This window comes from Gossypium arboreum, chromosome 13 (genome assembly GCF_025698485.1).
Source record: "Gossypium arboreum isolate Shixiya-1 chromosome 13, ASM2569848v2, whole genome shotgun sequence".
NCBI classification, from domain to species: domain Eukaryota; kingdom Viridiplantae; phylum Streptophyta; class Magnoliopsida; order Malvales; family Malvaceae; genus Gossypium; species Gossypium arboreum.
Window position 1 is genome coordinate 110,096,817 of NC_069082.1, and position 19,777 is coordinate 110,116,593.

The following is a 19,777-nucleotide window of genomic DNA, read 5'->3' on the forward strand; positions in this document are numbered from 1 at the left end:
CACAAAGGGAGCACATATTAGGTTATACCTATTGGTACAATAAGTTGTATAAAAAACCACAATATCTCCAAAGCAATCAAAATCAATTCTTGATCTACCATCTCTCCAAAAAAAAGTTTGCCATTCGATTTTCTTGATCCACTTGAACTGTGTAAAAAAAATATTGGATATTCACTTGCTTTAACCTTGAAATGGTTAAGTAAACTTTGACCATATCCAACTTCAATCATCATCATCTTTTGTTTGTTAATGTCATTATAAAAATCTTGTTTTGTAAACCAGACATTTTTAGTTCCACCAACTTTATTTGACATGTAAGAGTAAACATTGTAGGAGCACTAACTATTGAATTAATGACATTAGCTTTATCTACTGGAACTGATTGAGCTAACCTGAGTCGATATCTTTTTGAAGGAGCTGTTAACTCATGATTATGCTTAGATAAAACAAGTGACTTTCCATTGATCATCTTGTACTGTAAAGCGAATCATTGTCGGACATCCAGTTCTTGTTTCCAATTTGTTATGTTTTTTTTTTTTTTTTGTATCCTCAACATCTTCAAAATATTTGAGACTTTGTGTGGAACAATAAAAGTCTTTAGTACGAATAATCTTTGTGCCAAAAATATATCTATTTTTGCCTTTTCGAACATTGAAACCAATGCGATGGATATAATTAGTATACAAATTATAAGCTTCATCTTCACTATTCACCACAAGTCCCTTCAAATTAGCATTATCAATTTCTATCCTTACTATGTAAGTAAAACTTTAAAATATTTCCTCATCTATGTCATGAATTATATCTCTACCAAATTAATCATATAATTATATAAAACAATTACAAAATCTAAAAAAAAAAATCAAATTACTCAAATCAATAGCAAGCATGGATGATATGGTAAGGAGGATTCATAAAAAACTTTCTCATCCACCTAGATATTGTGCAAAATTATAAAAAGTAATAAAAGAGATAAAATTATAAAAAAAAAAATTCTCAATCACCTCAAACCCAAAAAAGACCTTACATTTTCTTTTTGTTCTTTCGCTTTCTAATCAACCAAACAAAAACTAAAGTTTTGATCCCACCATCCAAATACCCAATTCCTAAATAAAACAAATTCCAAGTAAAAAGATAAAATAAAATTTAAACCTATACTGATCTGGGTATAAACCAAAACTTATAAAACAAAACAAATAAGATGTTAACGGACCTTCAAGCTATGCAGGCTTTTTGGGTATTTCTCTGTCGTTGAGTAATTCAATTACCACAATGCAAATTAATCTAAATATATTAGACGTGGATGAGTCGAATAGGAGGTAACTAATATATATATATATATATATATATATATATATATATCATTAGTTGTCTTATTTGCACTTCAAATCTTTTGAAAGAAAAGGAGCAAATTTTTTACCATTATCACAAAAGTTTACACAAGCTCCTCGATTACTTTAAAAGTTATACATAATAAAAGTTGTAAGGTACATAAGTAAATATTTTTAATTATAATAAATATATAAATATTTTATTTATATTTATTTGTAGGAATCTTTTGGAATTTTTAAAGTAGCAATTACACCAATACTAATTAAAGATGAGTCGTGGTATAATTATTGTAAAGAATGTAAAAGTTATATTTCTTAATGGGAATGGAATGGAGTGAAAACACGTGATGATTTTATTCAGTGTGGTATAAAGTATAACATTGGTTTATAAAATTGTATATCTTTTAATCTTAATTTAATTTTACTTTATAAAATCAATGATTAAACTATTTTTGTAAGTTCATGGTAAAATTGAATGTTTTGGATAATAATGAATAAACATTTATGATTTTATTTGACGATGACATAAATAATTATATGTTTATTTATTTCGTGAACTTTCTATTCGAGTTGAAAATGGAATTGAACCTATAATATCTGATGAATTAATACTTTTGGTAGATGAAATGGTGAAAAATATGAGAGTGAGGAAACATGTTAGATGAAAATTTTATTTCAGCGTAATACATGATTAATTGTGCAATTTTGGCAACAACAAACAACAATGTAGACAAAATCAATGAAAATGTGATGAATATATTTTCAAGTAATAGTAAAACATTCAACAGTTTTGACCAAGCTTTGGATAATACACATATTAAATACACTTCTACCAAATGGTTTGGTTTCACACAAATGAGACTTAAATGTAAGTTGTTCGTTGATACTTTTAAGAAATTTGGATTCATCAAATAGCTTGTGTAATGGAATAAGAATAGTCTGTAAATGTTTCAATAATAATTGTAATATGCACTAAGAAAGCGATTGGTTAGCATGTTGGAAAGCAAGCCCTTTTATCAAGAATTTCACTCTCACCTATAGAACATGAAAATATCTTTTTTAGTTTAAGCGAAGGCAATTTCCAATACGTCTTTATTTTTCTTTGATTATTAATAAAACACAAAACCAAATAGTACCAATGGTAAGAGTGTATTTTCCACAACATTTTTTTTTCTCTTATTAAAAAATTTATGTTGCATTATTTATTGGAGTGTTAATGTCTTCACAAAAGTGTTAGTCAAGTAGAAAAATAACACACACAATATATATATATATATATACACAAAAAAATATGGTATATAAAAATATGTTACGACAAGAAAAGTACATATACAACATTTATTTTATAAAAAAGATAAAATATTATGTGCATTTATAATATAACTAATTTATTTATATCCATTTTGTAACGACGGAAGAGTCAATGGTGTCGAGAAAGTGTGGTTTCAAAACTTTGTTTATATAAACTATTTCAAAACTTTGTTTATATAACTGGACTCGTAAATATTTTTATTAAATATTTACAGAGTTATATTAAAATTAGATTGAGTTTCAATTAAGTAATTTTGTCGAATAAGGGACTAATTAAGGTATAAGAACTAAACTGTAAAAGTGTAAAAGTTTAATTCTTAAGGGATCTTTAATTAAAATTCAAAGTAAGGGACTAAAATAATAATTATGCCTTTAGAACTATAGTGGTCGGTTTTATTTGTAATTTTAATAACATTTTGGTTTAAATAAAATCATAAAATAAAGATTTAATTAAATTAATCATAAGAAACAAATAGCCGTAGTGGATTGAAAGAGAAAGAAAAATTTTCTTTTTACTTTCTCTTAGCTTTCAAAACAAAAAAGATGGAAAAGGTATTTTCAGGTACATACAGTCGTGTTCCTTACACAGCTTAAAAGACAATTGTGTGATTTGCAGGTTTTGGTTGATTTTTCGTGTACACAACCATGGTCTATTACCCAGTCTAGCGACACGGCTCTGTGACATGTTTTAGAATATTTACACTTTTGACCCACACGACCTTGGTCAGTGTATACGGTTGTTAGCAAGGTCGTGTGGCTCCAACCTCATACGACATCAGTCTATTGCACGACTTGCCTACACGACCATGTGACCTATCCTACATGGCTTTAGTAATTCCACACTGTCAGGGGACACGGCCGTGTGACCTCTGTTTGTAGATTTAATAGATTTAGAACTAAAATTTGTAGTATTGAAAGAGGAACTTAAAAAGCAAAGTTTGCTCCCTTGCACATATTTGTTTGCTACGTCTAGTAGGTTCTTATTTCTTTTAAGTTTTCAGTGTGTGTTTTTGTGGTTTTTTTAAGGTTTTTGGGTTGCGCCATTAAGATTAATTACTTGATTTCTTTAAATTTAATGACATTTTGTATGGGCAAAATAGGGGAATAGAAATAGGTTTTACTATATTATCAGTGGATGATAAGGAAGAGGAAGCTGTTCAAGTGCAAAGAGGGCTAGATCCAATTTCTGTGGAAAAAAGAATTATGTTTGGTAGGGTGTTTTTTAATAGCAAGTGTTATACATTTTCCAGCAATGAGAAGCACAATGACAAATCTTTGGCATCTAGTTAAAGAGGTTCAGATTTTAGATTTGGGTGAAAAAAGATTTTTGTTTAGATTTTTTCATAGGATGGATCTAGAGAGGGTTTTGAAAGGATTTCCATGGACTTTTAACAGTCATTTAATGTCAGTTCATCATTTGGGAGAGGGAAAGGATCCGCTGAAGGTGCCTTTAATCTTTGCAAATTCTGGGTTCAAATTCACGATATGCCTTCAGGATATTTCTCTGAAGCGCTGGCAAGATAAATAGGGGACTTTATTGGGAAGGTCTTAGAAAATGATGGCATAAATCTAGGTAGAGGGTGCGAAATCATCTTCGTGTGAAGATACAGATGGATGTGAGGCATTCTTTGAGAAGGAAGAGGAAGGTTTTAGCTTCATTTGGGATTTGCTCGTATCAATTTTAAATATGAAAGATTAATTTTAAATTTTTTGTAGTTGACTAGGTCATAGCGATTCTTTCTGTCAAGCGAATATGGATCTAGGGTTTGAAGTAGTTGAGATGGGATATGACCTATCTTTAATAGCTCAATCTAGAAAAGCACTTATGATAAAAAATGTATGGTTGAGGGAAGAGGAGGAGAGACAAGATGGGGGAATAATTATGAAGGGGCTAATTTGGGTAGAAACAAAAGGGGGGAAGAGAATGTAGGAGGGTTCAGAGGCTGTATTGACCCCATATTGGGGGTGAATTTAGAAAGGGGTCGTAGTCAGAATCTGGATATGGAGGGATCCAATCGAATTTACAAGGTTGAGTAGATATGGACCAAGATTCGGCAATGTGTGCAATGAAGGGTTGTGATGGGAAGAAGAAGCCTAGAAAGGAGAGTCATAAATTTATGGAATGGCAAGATGTGGGGTCCTTGGTTGTGAGGAACAAGATGGTATTGGAAAAAAGTCATATTATATCGATGGCTGTTAAGGGGCAAGTCGACCGGTCGCAATGAAAATCTGCAGTTAGAATGTTCATGGATTTGGGAGTCTACGGGCTATTAAAAGGTTTCGGTATGTATTAAAACTGTACAATCCCTAGGTAGTCTTCATCATAGAGACTAAACTGGGGAAGATATGAATGGAAAATGTTAGAAAGAAATGTAGTTTTTTAAATGAGATTGATATTGCACCGGATGGATCAAAAGGAGGTTTATGTTTGGCATAGAAGGATAACACCAATGTTTGTTTAAAAATTCATTCAGCCTATTACATTGATGTCGCATTGAAGGAAAGTGATGATGGAAAAGAATTGAGGTTTACCGGGTTTTATGACTCCCCTTATGCGCAAAATAGAAGGGCTACTTGGGGAATGTTGAGAAACCTGAGTCGATTTCAAGGCTTACCTTGGATGGTTTGTGGAGATTTTAATGAGATTCGTTATTCTTTTGAAAAGGTGGGTGGCGTACCAAGGGAATAGATGATGATGACTGCTTTTAGGGATATTTTGAATAAGTGTCAACTGATGGATGTTGGTTTCTTGAGTACTTGGTTTACATGAGAAAGAGGGTACTAGAGACTAATATCTGTGAAAGGCTTGACAAGGGAGTGACAAATTTGGAATAGAGGAATATGTTTCCATTAGTTGTAATCCATCATTTTTCGCATTCTTTTTCCAACCATTGTCCCCTTCTACTTAATACAGATATAGGATTGAATCTCATGCCCAAAAAGGTATTTAGATTTGAGGCGTGGTGGGTTAAAGAGGAGAATTGTGCAGATGAGGTTAGATGATTGTAGCAGGAAAGTAGATGCGATATCTTAGAGAAGTTAAAGGGTTTACAGTGTGGGCTTAGGGGCAGCTGAGCTTAGACATACGAGGGAAGGGCGTAAAAAGGAATTGATAGAAAAATAGAGTTCCTATTAGATCAAGACAAAATTGATGAGAGTATGGTTGAGTTGATTAATACTAGAGTTTACCTTAATTTAGAGATTGATCAGGACGAGATGTACTGATAGCAAAGAGCTCGGGTAAACTAGTTGAAATTAAGGGATAAAAATAAGAATTTTTTCATGATTATGCCTCGCAAAGAAGGAGAAGAAACACTATTCGTAGTTTAAGGCATGATAATGGAGAAGAGACTTGTGATGAAGGGGAGATGGAGGAAATTGCAAGGAGTTATTTTCAACAACTTTTCTTGTCTAATGCCTGTGGGGATACTGAGCATATCCTTGTTGGGATTGAGAGGTGTGTTTCTGAGGAAGAGAATTCGAAGTTGATGGCGAATTATATGAAGATGGATGTCGTGGCGGCTCTTAAGAAGATGAGTCCTACGAAGGTGCCAGAGAGGATGGTTTTCTATATTCTTTCAATAGTTTTGGCATATTATGGGCTATGAGGTAATGGAACATTGCTTGGGCATTTTAAATAAAGGTATGCATGTGGACCTTTGTAATTTTACTAATATCGTGCTTATACCTAAAGTCTCAAATCCAGTGAATTTAGGAAATTTCAGACCTATTAGTTTATGCAATGTTCTTTATAAAATAGTTGCCAAAATTAGAATTGATTATTCGATCGAGTCGAGTCGAATCAAGTAAAAAAATTCAAGTTAGTCGAGTTAACAATCATATTTTAACAACCGAACTCAATTTGAATTTTTTTTCGAATTGAATCGAATTGAGTGAAAAATTTTAAGTCGAGTCGAGTTAACGAATCGTATTATTTATACTCAATGTTACATTTATATGGACCGATTATTTAACTAGTAGACGAAATACAAGATTATTTAACTACATAAACAATATAATTATTTTACCTTTTAACTTAACGAGTGAATATTTATCAAAACATCGAAATTTTGCTTTTTAACTTAATAGTTTTAACTTTTAACTTTAGAAAAGGAAAACATTTATCAAAACGACATAATTTTGCCTTTTCTTATTCGAATTTTTGAATAACTAGAATTGTGTAATTCATATTTGAGTTAAACAAAAAAAACTTAATTTTTTATTCGAGTTGATCCGAATAACTTGATTAACTCAAATAACTCGAACTATTTAATTCGAAATGTGAATTTTTTATCCAGTTTTTGAAATCGAATTGGATTTTACTCACCCCTAGCCAGAATTATTGTGAATCAATTCAAAAGTATAATAGGCAATTACATTGATGGTGCCCAAAGTGCCTTTATGTCAGATTAATTTCGAATAATGTGCTCATTGCCTATGAGATTCTTCATACCTTTAGACAAAAAAAAGTTGGGAAGAAAGGGTTTACGACACTTAAGTTAGACATGAGCAAAGCGTATGACAAGGTAGAGTGATATTTTTTAAGAGTAATGATGTTACGGATGTGATTTCATACTTTGTGGGTTGAAAATATTATGAAGTGCTTCACATCGATCTCATATTCAGTATTTATTAATAGGAGAAATGGCCGTACATTTAAACTGGGGAGAGGGATTAGACAAGGTGACCCTCTTAGTTCCTTCTTGTTATTAATTTGTAGTGAGGGTCTTTCGATGCTTACGAGATGGCTTTGAGGAAGGGGTCAATTAAGGGAGCAAAGGCAAGTAGAAGGGGTTCATCGGTTTCTCATTTATTGTTTGCCTATGATAGTATATTGTTTGGAGAAGCTAGTGAAAGGGGTGCACAAGCTTTGAAATCAATTCTAAGGAAATATGAAAGATGCTCAAGATAATGCGTCAATTACGACAAATTAACGATTTTTTATAGTAGCAACACTTCGAAAGAGTCTAGGCGAATCATTTCTAAATTCTTGGGGTGAGGAATTCAAATAATATGGAATGATATCTTGGTTTGCCGAGTGTGCTGAAAAAAAAAAAAAAAACCTTCTTTTCAGTTCTTAAAAGATCGCATGAGGCAACAGATTGAGAATTGGAGTGTGAGATTCCTTTCTCAAGGAGGTAAGGAAGTGTTTATTAAAGCTGATTTAGAAGCTATACCTACTTACACTATGACCTGTTTTTTGCTTCCAAAGTTTTTTTGTGTGGAATTGGACAACATTATGGCTCGTTTTTGGTGGCAAAAAGGACATGGGCAAAAAAGGATTCATTGGTGCAGTTGGGAACGACTTTGCGATATTAAGAAGAATGAGGGTATGGGATTCTGTAGTTTATCTAAATTTAATGTTGCGTTATTAGCTAAATAAGGTTGGTGTATTCTTAATTATCTAGATTTAATATTAACAAAAGTTCTAAAGGCTAAGTACTTTCCAAATACAAATTTTCTTTATTCTGAGTTAAGACGACTACCTTCGTATATCTGGAAGAGTGTATGGGAAGCTAAAGGATTGCTGAAGGATGGGATTTGTTGGCGGGTGAGAACGGGTCAAAATTTTTCATTTGTTGCTGATATGTGGCTCCCTGGATCTGTAAGTTATAAGGTAGAGTCAATCAGGAACAACAGTGAACTCAGTAAAGTGGTAAATCTAATTGATAAACAAAAGAGAAGAGGGAAGGTTGACTTATTTTATTCTACCTTCTCTAAAGAAGAGGCAGATAGAATTGTGCGAATTCCCTTAGCAATGGAACCGCATGCGGACTTTATGGACTTTATGGTATGGAAAGGGGAGGCTTCTAGAGAATTCTCTATACGAAGTGCTTATAAACTATTACATGTCATTTTCCTAATTATTTACAGATTGAGACTAAAATATTTTACAAAAAATTGTAGAATATTCACATTCTAAGGAAAATTAAAATCCTAATTTGGAAAATTTATTGGAATTTTATTCCCCACTTTGTGAATAGTATGTCCCAGATGTGGGGCAACTGCTAAAAACATTAATAATATCTTCAGAGATTGCCTTGTGACGTGAGAAATTTGGATTAGTTTGAATCTGGAATGGGTATTAACAGAGATAAATTTGTCACACTGGAGTGACTTACCTGGGTGTTCAAGAATAATTCCAGTATACAATGTCAAGTGTTTTGCTGCTTTTTGTGGGCAATCTGGACGGAAAAAAACAAAGGATTACGTGAAGGAAAGAAAAGTATGGGCCCAAAAGTTGTTCATGGATAAATAGATATATTAAGGAACTAGAGGGGTGTGAGGTTCGAGATCTTACCATGAGGTATGAGTGTATGAGTTGGTGCCCACCAGCTGGTTCCATTGTCAAACTTAATTTCGATTCTACTTTTGATGAATCTCGGGCAAAATTAGTCTCAAGGTTGGTGGCTAGAAATGTTTCGGGGGAGATCCTCGCCTTCAAAATAGTGGTTCACCGGAAGTGGCCTTTTCGTTTGCGGCAGATGCCATTGTGTGCCTCCAAGTAGTGTTCATGGGAAAACAGATGGGGTCCACATCAGTTGTTATCGAAGGAGACTCAGTATCAGTAATAAAAAAAGAAAATCAAATAAGATTGATAAATCAATGATTGTGGGTATAATACGAAACGTTCAGTAGAAAAAGTAATATTTTCACCAAATAGCCTTTCAACATACATACAAATCTGCAAATCTAGTGGCTCACAATTTAGTTAGAGTGGCGATGAGAGAAGAATCGCGAGCATACCTGATCAGAAGGGTCCCTGAGCAAGGAACATCGGAGATGGATCTGCAGAGAAGGAAAGAACCTAACTGGGTGATGTTCAATAGGTGGCCTGTGAGTGGGAAGAGAAAAGGAAATTGGGATAGTTGATGGGTTTTGGAAGCCACTTTTCTGAGGTCTGGAATTGGTGCATCTATTGCGCATATGCTGATTGGATTCTAGCTGTGATCAAATTGAGAGTTTGTTTTAATTTTCTGTTTAATTTTTTAAATCGTTTTTATTTTTTTTAGGTGTACACTTAACCTTTCTTTTTACAAACTGTTGCCTTTTGTTTTGTTTATGATGGGCTTGCTGATTTTGTTAGCCTAGTTGTATTTGCTTTCTTTATTTTAATACAGCAGTCTGATTTATCAAAAAAAAAAAATTATAATTTGTATATATTTATTTGATATTTATTCGTAACATCCTATTATTTGGGTTTGGCGACCTGACCAAATAAGAGGTGTTACATATTTTAGAGTAATCAAAACAATGAAGATGGAAGAGTGGAACATACAATTTAATATATACATCTTTTAAACATGGTACAAAATAATATTTCGTAATATTATATTATTACTTATAAAATAATATACTTTTAAATATGATTATATATATGATTTATTACTTTTTTAATTCAAAAATAAACAAGTATCCACCGTGACAAATAAAACTAATACAAAAAAAAAAAAAACCATATCTTCGTAAGTTCAAATGTGTGTTTATTTTTTTAATTCGTGCTTTTATTACACTTGGTTGGAGGCTCGGGCTCTTAATTGGATTAGAGTAGGGAAATGGGGAAAGCTTTACTCCCAACCATTCTTAGACTTGCATGGAGAAGTTATATTTACATGATCTGGCAAGAAAGAAACGGAAGGTTACATGGTAGCTCTTCAAAGGAAATACAGGTACTGTTTTGTATGAAAAATACGTCTGATTAGAGATCCATTTGTTGTACCACATACTGTTGTTATTAACTCTCATCATCAAATATGTAGGAACTGGGGATTAATAGTGTAAATTGTCTTTGTTGCTTGTTTGAGCTGTAGCAAATGTTGCCGTTTGTTAGAGCCGTAGCAAACATTAACTTTTTCTTTGGATAATAACATTATACAAAAAATAAAAAATACTAAAAGTAAATTCTAACATCGGAGTCTCCCTTGGAAGCAACTTTATAAGCAACTAAATATACAATTGGTTAGAGCCGTAGCAAACATTAGCTTTTTCTTTGGATAATAACATTATACAAGAAATAAAAAATACTAAAAGTAAATTCTAACATTGGAGTCTCGCTTGGAAGCAACTAAATATACAATTGGTTAGAGCTGTAGCAAACATTAGCTTTTTTTGGATAATAACATTATACAAAAATAAAAAATACTAAAAGTAAATTCTAACATCGAAGTCTCGCTTGGAAGCAACTTTATAAGCAACTAAATATACAATTGTCATCACACAAGGATTCAGATATAAAGCCCATAAATTTCCAAAAAGAGAAGGTGTTCAAAAATTAAACTTAGTCAACCAGAAAATTTATTTACTTTTATCATTGCATAGACATGGTTAACATTTAACAATATAAGCCCATATCTTTACACTCCCCCAAACTATCATATTCATAAATCCCATATTTTTTTCAATACCCCTTACCTAATTAGTGTCTGCTCGTGTTACATCAAAATAAACAAGGCAGCATACCGTCTAGACCATTGATTAATATACTAATTGAAGATCCAAACTACCACATACCCTATAGGGAATGAAGGTAAAATTTTTACACAGATGAAAAGGATGACCGGTAGAGCAATTATGACCTCTTACTAATCTCAATTTTCATGAGATAAAATTGGAAAATCAATGGAGAAAAGGTGAATACCTGAAGAATCTTCCAGGCAGGCACCCACATGCAAATTTTGCCCCCTAGCAAAATCAATCAAAGCTTGTAGTACCATCATTAGAGGGATTGAAAATTTCTAAACATGACTACTACTGGATTAAGGCCTTGAGCTCAAATTGATAATATCCTAACTCTAATTGATCTTTCCTAGCTGCCACTACTGATCCCAGCAACAATTAATTCAATACTGAATGCCTGGATGTGCTTGACATCCTATCTTGTATATCCTACCTTACATTCTAACTATAAGATTCAAATGTATCGCAGAAATCTTTCTCATTGCATCGGAGCCATGTTTGAGGTCGAAAACGGCACTAATACTTGAAGTAGTGATGTTTTGGCCCTGGTGCAGTCAGAATGAATTCAACAAACATTAACCGAACAAGGGGCTAAATCCCCTCCCTCGATGATCTTTTAAGTCCATTCCCCTAATTGCTAGTGAAGATTTTCTACAAGCATTCTTGAGAAACAAATAATCCTTGCTTGGTTTTGTTTACTGCAAAAGGGGGGGGGGGAGAGGAGAACTTAAGGCTAAAAAAATATTGTATGAACTTGTAGGGTACTTAAAGCCAATGAAACACTTCAGGAATCCAACAAAGTAAACCCACATGAGGGCTGAAACATAGGTAAGCTAGTTGAAACAAAAATATCCATCTTGTGCATAGAGACCCACCTCAAAGATACATGTTACAAGGAAGAAAAGAAAAGAAATTTACAAGTTTAGTAAGAAAAAGAAATGATTGATATATATATTACGATTATGCCATTCACCCATTCAATCACAGTGGAATCCACTATGATAGACAATATTGATATAATGTACAGAAGGATTTGAATGGAAATGGAGAGTGTATCATTAATAAAATGTAAACAGAAAAGGAAAGTCCCTGCAAGTATCACCAGGATAACTGCAACTTGTTTCTGGAATTCTCCTCTTAACTACAGTCAGTATGTCAGCCTGCAATGAGATTGATATATAATGAGAAATCGACATATCATGAGAACGCATAAATTTATAGCCAAAACAACACAATGGATAGTATGACAGACAATTAGAAAGAAAATAAAAACATTTTAGTTTTACTGCATTAGGAATTTATACAGATCATAGATACTGCCTTTGTTACTTGGACTCGGGTACGAGTGTCGGAAGTATGTTTAATTTCTTTTTCCAAGATTTTCATTTATTTGGAGAGTGTTTGAATATGCATTGCACAGGGGTGTTGACATAGGTACTTCAAGAAAAATGATGAGCGGAAATGAAATAGATGGTTCTATTAAGGGCAAGCAACTCATGCTATATGCACAGGGAATAATCTGTTCTAGTTGAGAAAATCAGTGAGTGTTGATTTATAAAAGGTAACTGACCTTAAACTTGAAAGGTTGTTTTGAGTTAATTCTCCTCTCTTGTTACCATAGTTAGTATAATCTCTCATCTGCTAGCCTTGGACTAGAAGAAACTGTTGCAAAGATTTTGCAATGTAAACTCTGTAAAAGTACATTAAATGCACAACAAAAGACCAACTGATTTAGAATTCCTGAGGTACCAGAGCCAGTTACCATAGATGAGTAGAGAGTTAAAATCAGAATTTCACTCGAAATCCTCACTTTCAGACTTCCTTCATCACTCCAAAGGCTATGGTAAATTGTAGTCACAGGTATCATTCCAAAACCTTGGAGTAGTGTTAGAGAGCTACAATACTAGATAGCTTGAAGTGGACAGGATACCAATCTGCTATTCTAGTATTAGGAAGGAAGCTTTTGAAGCTTATCACTACTTCTCATATTTCTTTGCGAATTCTTTGAGTAGTAACCTTTGACGAAATGCCAAATATTTATCTAAACTAGTTCCAGCCCACTGCTGGCAAAAGCATTCATCAGAAGGGACCAATGAACCGAGTGGAAATGGCCCCTTTGGAGCTTTCTTTAGGGAAACCAAGAACCGATGGCGGGGTCGAATTCTCTGATCTAGTGACAGGCTCAAGTACATAGGATATTTTGTCAAAGAATGCACCTCATTATTCAGTTCATTGATCAAGTACAGGTACTTAGGCTTTAGATTGTCCTCCAGAGACAGAGATAACACCTAGAAACAAAACCAAAATGTAAGAGAGGAAACAATTTTCTGTGTTTTCATGCAGTTGCAAGGAAACTAACCTGTGTAAGACTAGTCAAGACTTTCAAGATATCAGAATTACGCATCCCAATGCTCCTTAGGAAATTTATTCTGGGTAGTAATCCGTCATCAATGCTGTAATGAAGAAGCTGGGGATGTTTCTTTACCATCTTCACAATACTATCTCTGGGTGCTCCTAACTCCTTTGAGAGAAACATATAGCGAGTATTCCACGATATGTCAATCCGTTGAACAAGAATCTGAGGGCTTAGCTGCACAACTTTACCTAAATCATGTTCATTAATACCAACCTCCTCAATCAAGTATCTCACTGTTGGTTTTAATGAATTTTCAACACTGTATGAAAACAGAGAAGGTGCACACGCAATTATCTGCCCTATTCTAGAACTTGGAATCTCCAGGCTCATTAGGAAAGCTACATGAGACTTCAAGTTGTTCTCCACTGTGTATTCTAGAATTTGTGGTTGTCTCAAAAGTATTCTTCTAACATCTCTTTGTTTCACACCAACACTCAACAAGTAGTCCAACCTTTCCTGAGCTGAACACACGTTGATTTGAAGTGAAGGCATGTGTCTCTCATACATTTGGATAAAGTGTGTATCTTTAAGCCCAAAAGTACTTAGATAATCAAGAAGGGGGAACCATTTCTCATCCAAATCAATTTCATCTGACAGCCGTTGATATCGGTTTTCTCTAGATGTCTTTGACACCAGCTGCAATAGAAGAAAGCATATAAAGCTAATTTACACCATTGATACAGAAGATAGCAAAATTTGACAGCTTATCTCACCATTCTTCCTCCATCTACGTCAAAGGAACCAGCTTCCTTCGTTTTGGTAGAACTACGATAAGAATTCCCTACACTTTTCCTCTTTAGACCATCATTACCATGTCTGACATCCATTTGGTCTTCAGAAATGATAAGACCTTGTCTTGATTTTAAGGCTTTTGAGCCTTTGCGTTGTTCTTGCAGTCTTCTGTTTCCTGCACAAACAAATGAATCCTCTTTGTTAAACTCCACCAACACCTATGTCAAATCTTGTGATGGGTTCACATGTATACCTTCTCTACCACTTCCCTTGCGCGATTTAATTTTCTTGCCGTTAACAACATATTCATGCGGTTGAGCAAAGTCATCCTGAAATGAAACATTTATTTCAGACTAGAAGCCGTTTCATATTCTACTAAAACATGAGCTAAACCATTTTATTTAAAATAGAAGCACAAAATATTTGTAAGTCAATAATACCTTATCATCGATACAAACACAGTAAAAACATAGTGATGGGTAGTTTTCTACAATCCTAAAAACAAAATACCATATTGCAAAACATATACTTTTATAATTTTATTACTAAGATTGCATCTTGAACAACAAATTACGCTAAAATGCCTGCTAGTGAAACAATTATCTTAACCTCAATCCAAATACATTAAAATGAAACTGATGAGTCATTTTCTACAATTTTAAAAACATCAAACCATATATCTCAATTTCCCATGTTTGCATTACAAATATTGCATCTTGAATAGTCCAATCACAGTTTCTAGCAAAATATATACTACTTGCAGCAACTAAACATTAAAACATACAAAAAAATTTGTTGCTTTTTAATTAAGGGAACGTGATTATTGCAAAGTGAACTTACATTCATCAACCAATCATCTCCAGCCATGCCATCATCATTGTCATCAAATTCTTCATCTTCATCTTCCTCCTCTTCCTGATCAGTATCATAAGGAGTAATCCTTTGACCAAACCTTGACTTCTTATTAGACTTGAGAATTTTGGGATTTGAGTGAGTTGATAAAAACACCAAAAACTTCCCTTTCTTGAATCTGACTTCATTGTTGAAAGCAAAACTCAAATTCCAGAAGGAAGAAGAAGAAGGAGAAGAGAGAATTGAAACCAAATGATTGAAATTATGAAGAGATAAAGCTGCCATTTTGAGGATAACAGGAGAAAGAGAAAGTGATTAAAAAAAGAATATGCTGAAAAACCCTAGAAATTGAGAAGAGAGTATATGCTGAAAAGCTTTATCTTGTAGCTATGGCTGTCGATGAAAGCTGAGGTTTTACTGGGGGTTTTTCTTTTGTCCGAGAAGATTTTTATTTTAATTTATTTTGATTTTTTTTATGTGGTTTAAGGCGTTTAACGGTTGGTTACATAAAGCGACGCCGGATTGTGTCGTGTTAAGTAACTAGAAGGGCGGCAAGAAAATCAGGCTTTTTTTTTTAAATAAAAATAATATTAAAAAATTAATTAATTATAAAAATGGGGTTGAGAAAAAATTAATTACGAAAATAGGTTTGGTCAATCATGTAGCAATCATGTTCAAAAAAATTTTAGCCGTTAGTGCATCAGACGATATCGGTATGTATTTTTAAAAATATTCATAAAAGTAAACTGTAGAAAAAATAATAAAAAAATTATTAGTGTCGTCAATATACAAGGAGACACCACTTAAATTAAAAAAAAAACTGTAAAAAAAAAAGCAGTTGAAATGAGAAAAGTATTTTTTTTTCATTGGTGCTGCTGATCTGTTAGGCGATACTACTTGAATATTTTTAAAAAATTCTATTAGGAAAAAAAAACAGTTGAATTGTAAAAAGTGGTTGACGTCAGATGGTGTCGCTGTAGTGTCAAGTGACACCGATTTAAAAATCTATATCCCAAAATGTTGTCAGGCGACACCACTCTCCTATATAAACCCCCATTCGCGACCAAAATATTGTTTTCATGTGTTTGAGAGAAAAAAATTGTGTTTAGCAAAAGGGGATATAACAAGAAAAAAATATAAAAAAATTTTGATTAGCAATATGAGAGAGAAAAAAATTAGTTTAACAAACTGGGAAAAAAAAGTTCTTAGAAATCCAAATTGAATATCAACACATTTGCTTTTAATTTTAGACTTCAAGAATTAAGTTCGAGTTCATAAGATTAGTTTGAAATTATTTTTATGTAATTATATTTTCTTTTACATTGATAATTAGTAATATGATATGCAAGTTATATTATATGATAAAAAGTATGTTTGTTGCTATCAAATGGTATGGATTGTTTTAATAGGAAATCATATTTTTTTTATTTTTAATTTATTTTATAGATTTAGTATAAAAATGAAAAACAAATTCTTCATATACATTCATTTCGATGGGATAATTTTACAAACAACAGTTGGTTGTCTATTTGAATACCGTCATCAAATAGGAATAAGGTTTAACAACAATGTAAAAGTCGATGATATGAAACAAAAGATTAGTGCAAAGATTGCTCGAAATTTTGGGAGGAGGATGTCCAGACTATTCTACAAATTTCTAGTTTGTCAAATCCGCGCAAATATACAGAGATGGAACTTGTAGGTGATGATGACATGGACACTATATCGCACTTTATTGCTCACCTAGGAATGTTGAACCAGTTGAGTTGTTAGCTGAGTTAGTAGATGTTGAACCGAGTCAAAATGTCACTCCATTAAATCATCATTTAGACCCATATACAGAGGTTCTGAAAGCGTCTGTCGATAGGCAATCGTCTGTACACGAGTTTGACTTTGATATGGATGTTGGGTGGGTAGAAACTTGCAATTATAGAGCTACCTCGACATGGGCTAGGAATTTACACAATGCTTTGACTATGTAAATGATCTGTCATAATTTGATACGTCAAATTAGGCTCCCCAATACACTCAAGGAGCTTATTCTCAAGAAAATTAAGTGTCTTTTACATGTTTTTATTGATTTTTAACTTTAAGTATTAATAAATGTTTTTGCTTAGTTTTGCCCCTTTTAAAACCTAAAGTGGTCAAACAGTGCCATGGGGAACCTAAAGATGTGATTTAGTTGGTGTAGGGAAAAGATAATTGCCCAACCTTGAGTAAAACATCATTCAGAGCTGGTGTCACAACACTGATGCCATGGAAGTCACAACACCTAAACCTATCACCTTGAGGATCAAAACTTTAACAAAAAACCAACGTGGAGCTTACTATCATGGGAGTCACGATACTGAGGGATAGAAGTCCCGACACCGAGCCAATGTCGCAATACTGAGCCTCCGAATTCATGATAACCCAAAAAGTGTTAAAGTGAATAAATTAAGGATAACTCCAGTGATCTCACAACACCGAGACCCCCAAGATCTATAAATTCGCCACTGTTTTATGTGTAGCGACATCGAAGCCTGGGTATCGCGATACCACTACTTGACGAGTAGAAATTAGTTGTAGGGTAGTTTTTTGTCCAACACTTTACCCAATCAAAACACAACTTCTAGGGGTATTTGTAACGCCCTAAAATTTAGGTATTTATTTTTGTGGTGTTGTGTTGCATAAATGTATGCTTACTTTAGTGGTTGAGTGTCTTAAGAAGTGTGAGAGAGGTTCTGAGTTCAAGCCTTGGCTTGTGTAAATTTTGATTTTGGCTTGATTAAACCCTGTCTTCTGTTGGTAAGGTTCTTAAATAATTGTGGGAATGAAGTGACATAAGAAGCATGTTGGTCTATGGGTTAGTGGCGTGTGGAGTGTTGAGGGGGGGATGATGTGACATCTCTAATTTGACCCTAGTTGGGAAGTGGTTTCGAGACCACAAAACTGAGTCACACAAATAATTGATTGTTAAATTTCATGTCTATTTTATGTTACAATTTATGTGTGAAATTTTGATGCTTTGATTTTGTCAATTGAATGCGAATTTAATCAAAAGGGCTTATGTGAGAAACATTGAAAATGTGTTGGTTAATTTTTAAAATGGCCAAATTGTTGCATGGATTAAATATGGGGACTTGCATGTCAAAGTCCCCATTTTTCATGATAATGGCCGACCATGATGGTTTTAGGTGAGAAAATATGTATTTTATTTGTTGTAATGATGGCTAATAAATGATATTATATACATTTTGTTAAAGAATTAAATAAAGACTTATAAAATATGAAATAAAGTTTTTATAATGGAAAAAAAAAGGGGATGAAAATAAAGTTTTATCCATTCTTTCTCTCAATAGCCGATTCTTAAGATCAAAGAAGAACAAAAGGGGGCCCTTAGACGTATGGCAATTATATTAGCAATTGGAGGTATGTTTGGCTTAATTTCTTGATAATTTTGGTAAAGTTGAGTTGTTAAATAGATTTTGAAGTTAGCCCATTCATTTATTTTTGAATTTAAGAAGAATGATACATTCGACTATGCTTTGATGTGCTTGGATTGTTGTTCATTGAGTAAGTGATTGAGGAATGGTTAGAAGAATTTGAATGCTAAACTAGTTGATTTGTTTATAATGTCCGATTATGATCATTTATAGAGATGTGAATGAATTGTTGTTATGTGAATAAATATTTATTTGATGATATATATATGTATTCGGCAATGGGGTAAAATGTGTATTAAGGTAAGTTTCATGGTGATTATGCTTGTGATGTTGGGTTAATATTCGGCATTGAGTAATGTGGGGTAAGGTGATTAATCGGCTATGAAATTAGCTAAATTGAATAGGTATGTTTAATGATATGCTTAGTGTAATGTATAATCTTATAACTCAGTTTGGTATTGAGATAAAGGTTAGTGTATGATTGGATTTTGGTATGTGTTAAATTGGTTAATCAAAGATTTAATATGACGAAATGTTAATGAATAACATAATTGGTTTGCACCTTAAATAGTTGAAATAAAGCTTGCCGATTATGATTAAATGTTTAAATTGTAATGGTCATATATAGGTATATATATATATATATGCCTTATGTATGTACCATGTACACATAAGGACATTTGGCAATATGATTAAATTCATGTATAAGAAAGCATGATAAATTAAGTGACTCTTTGCTTGTGAATGTGAATTAGATATAAATTAAATAAGCATGAAATCGAGTCATGGCATGTTTTATTAAATATGATACATATTGAAATCTATTGTTTTAGATATAGATTAAATGATATGTGATTGCCAAATGTGATTGTTAAGTGAATAATATTAGTTAAGTACTTAAGCAAATCTATTGTTTTACTTAAGCTTAAGAGCAAAGAGGATCAAAGTCGGATAGGGGAAAAGAGAAAGTAAACGAATAGCCGTGGATATCTAGTCGTCGACCACTTCCGAGGTAAGTTTTAAGTGATTAAATGTTGAGTAAATTCAATCATAATAGGACATAATGAGTTGATTTAATAAGATGTGATGTGGCCATGATATGTTTTAAACTCAAATGGTAAGTACATAAGTGTTTGGACTTGGAAATTTAAGAGCAAATTGTAATAATTTGCTTAGGACAGCAGCAGTAACGTGATTTTAGAAAATCACCATAAATTGTTGGTGTGGAATTATAGGCTGAATAAAATATGTAA

At 33.0% G+C, this 19,777-nt stretch overlaps 1 protein-coding gene and 1 long non-coding RNA gene across 4 annotated transcripts; both read right to left on the reverse strand.

Moving 5' to 3' along the window:
• Positions 1 to 8,010: 8,010 nt before the first annotated feature.
• On the reverse strand, positions 8,011 to 9,678 carry LOC108461514 (uncharacterized). Its single transcript, XR_001867776.2, has 3 exons — positions 8,944 to 9,678; positions 8,765 to 8,827; positions 8,011 to 8,245 (listed from the first exon to the last, which is right to left on the reverse strand). It is a non-coding gene; the product is annotated as an uncharacterized LOC108461514 (long non-coding RNA).
• Positions 9,679 to 11,936: 2,258 nt separating this feature from the next.
• LOC108461835 (transcription termination factor MTERF9, chloroplastic) lies at positions 11,937 to 15,573 on the reverse strand. Of its 3 annotated transcripts, none has more exons than XM_017761790.2 (7): positions 15,088 to 15,573; positions 14,501 to 14,576; positions 14,229 to 14,422; positions 13,459 to 14,151; positions 12,862 to 13,387; positions 12,670 to 12,761; positions 11,937 to 12,259 (listed from the first exon to the last, which is right to left on the reverse strand). In XM_017761790.2, exons 1-5 carry the CDS (start codon positions 15,382 to 15,384, stop codon positions 13,076 to 13,078), a joined length of 1,572 nt encoding a protein of 523 aa, XP_017617279.1. In that variant the 5' UTR covers positions 15,385 to 15,573; the 3' UTR covers positions 11,937 to 12,259; positions 12,670 to 12,761; positions 12,862 to 13,075. The 3 variants fall into 3 exon arrangements, with proteins under 3 accessions (XP_017617279.1, XP_052879819.1, XP_017617278.1); XM_053023859.1 differs by having other exon boundaries at positions 12,849 to 13,387; XM_017761789.2 differs by having other exon boundaries at positions 12,670 to 13,387.
• Positions 15,574 to 19,777: the final 4,204 nt, after the last annotated feature.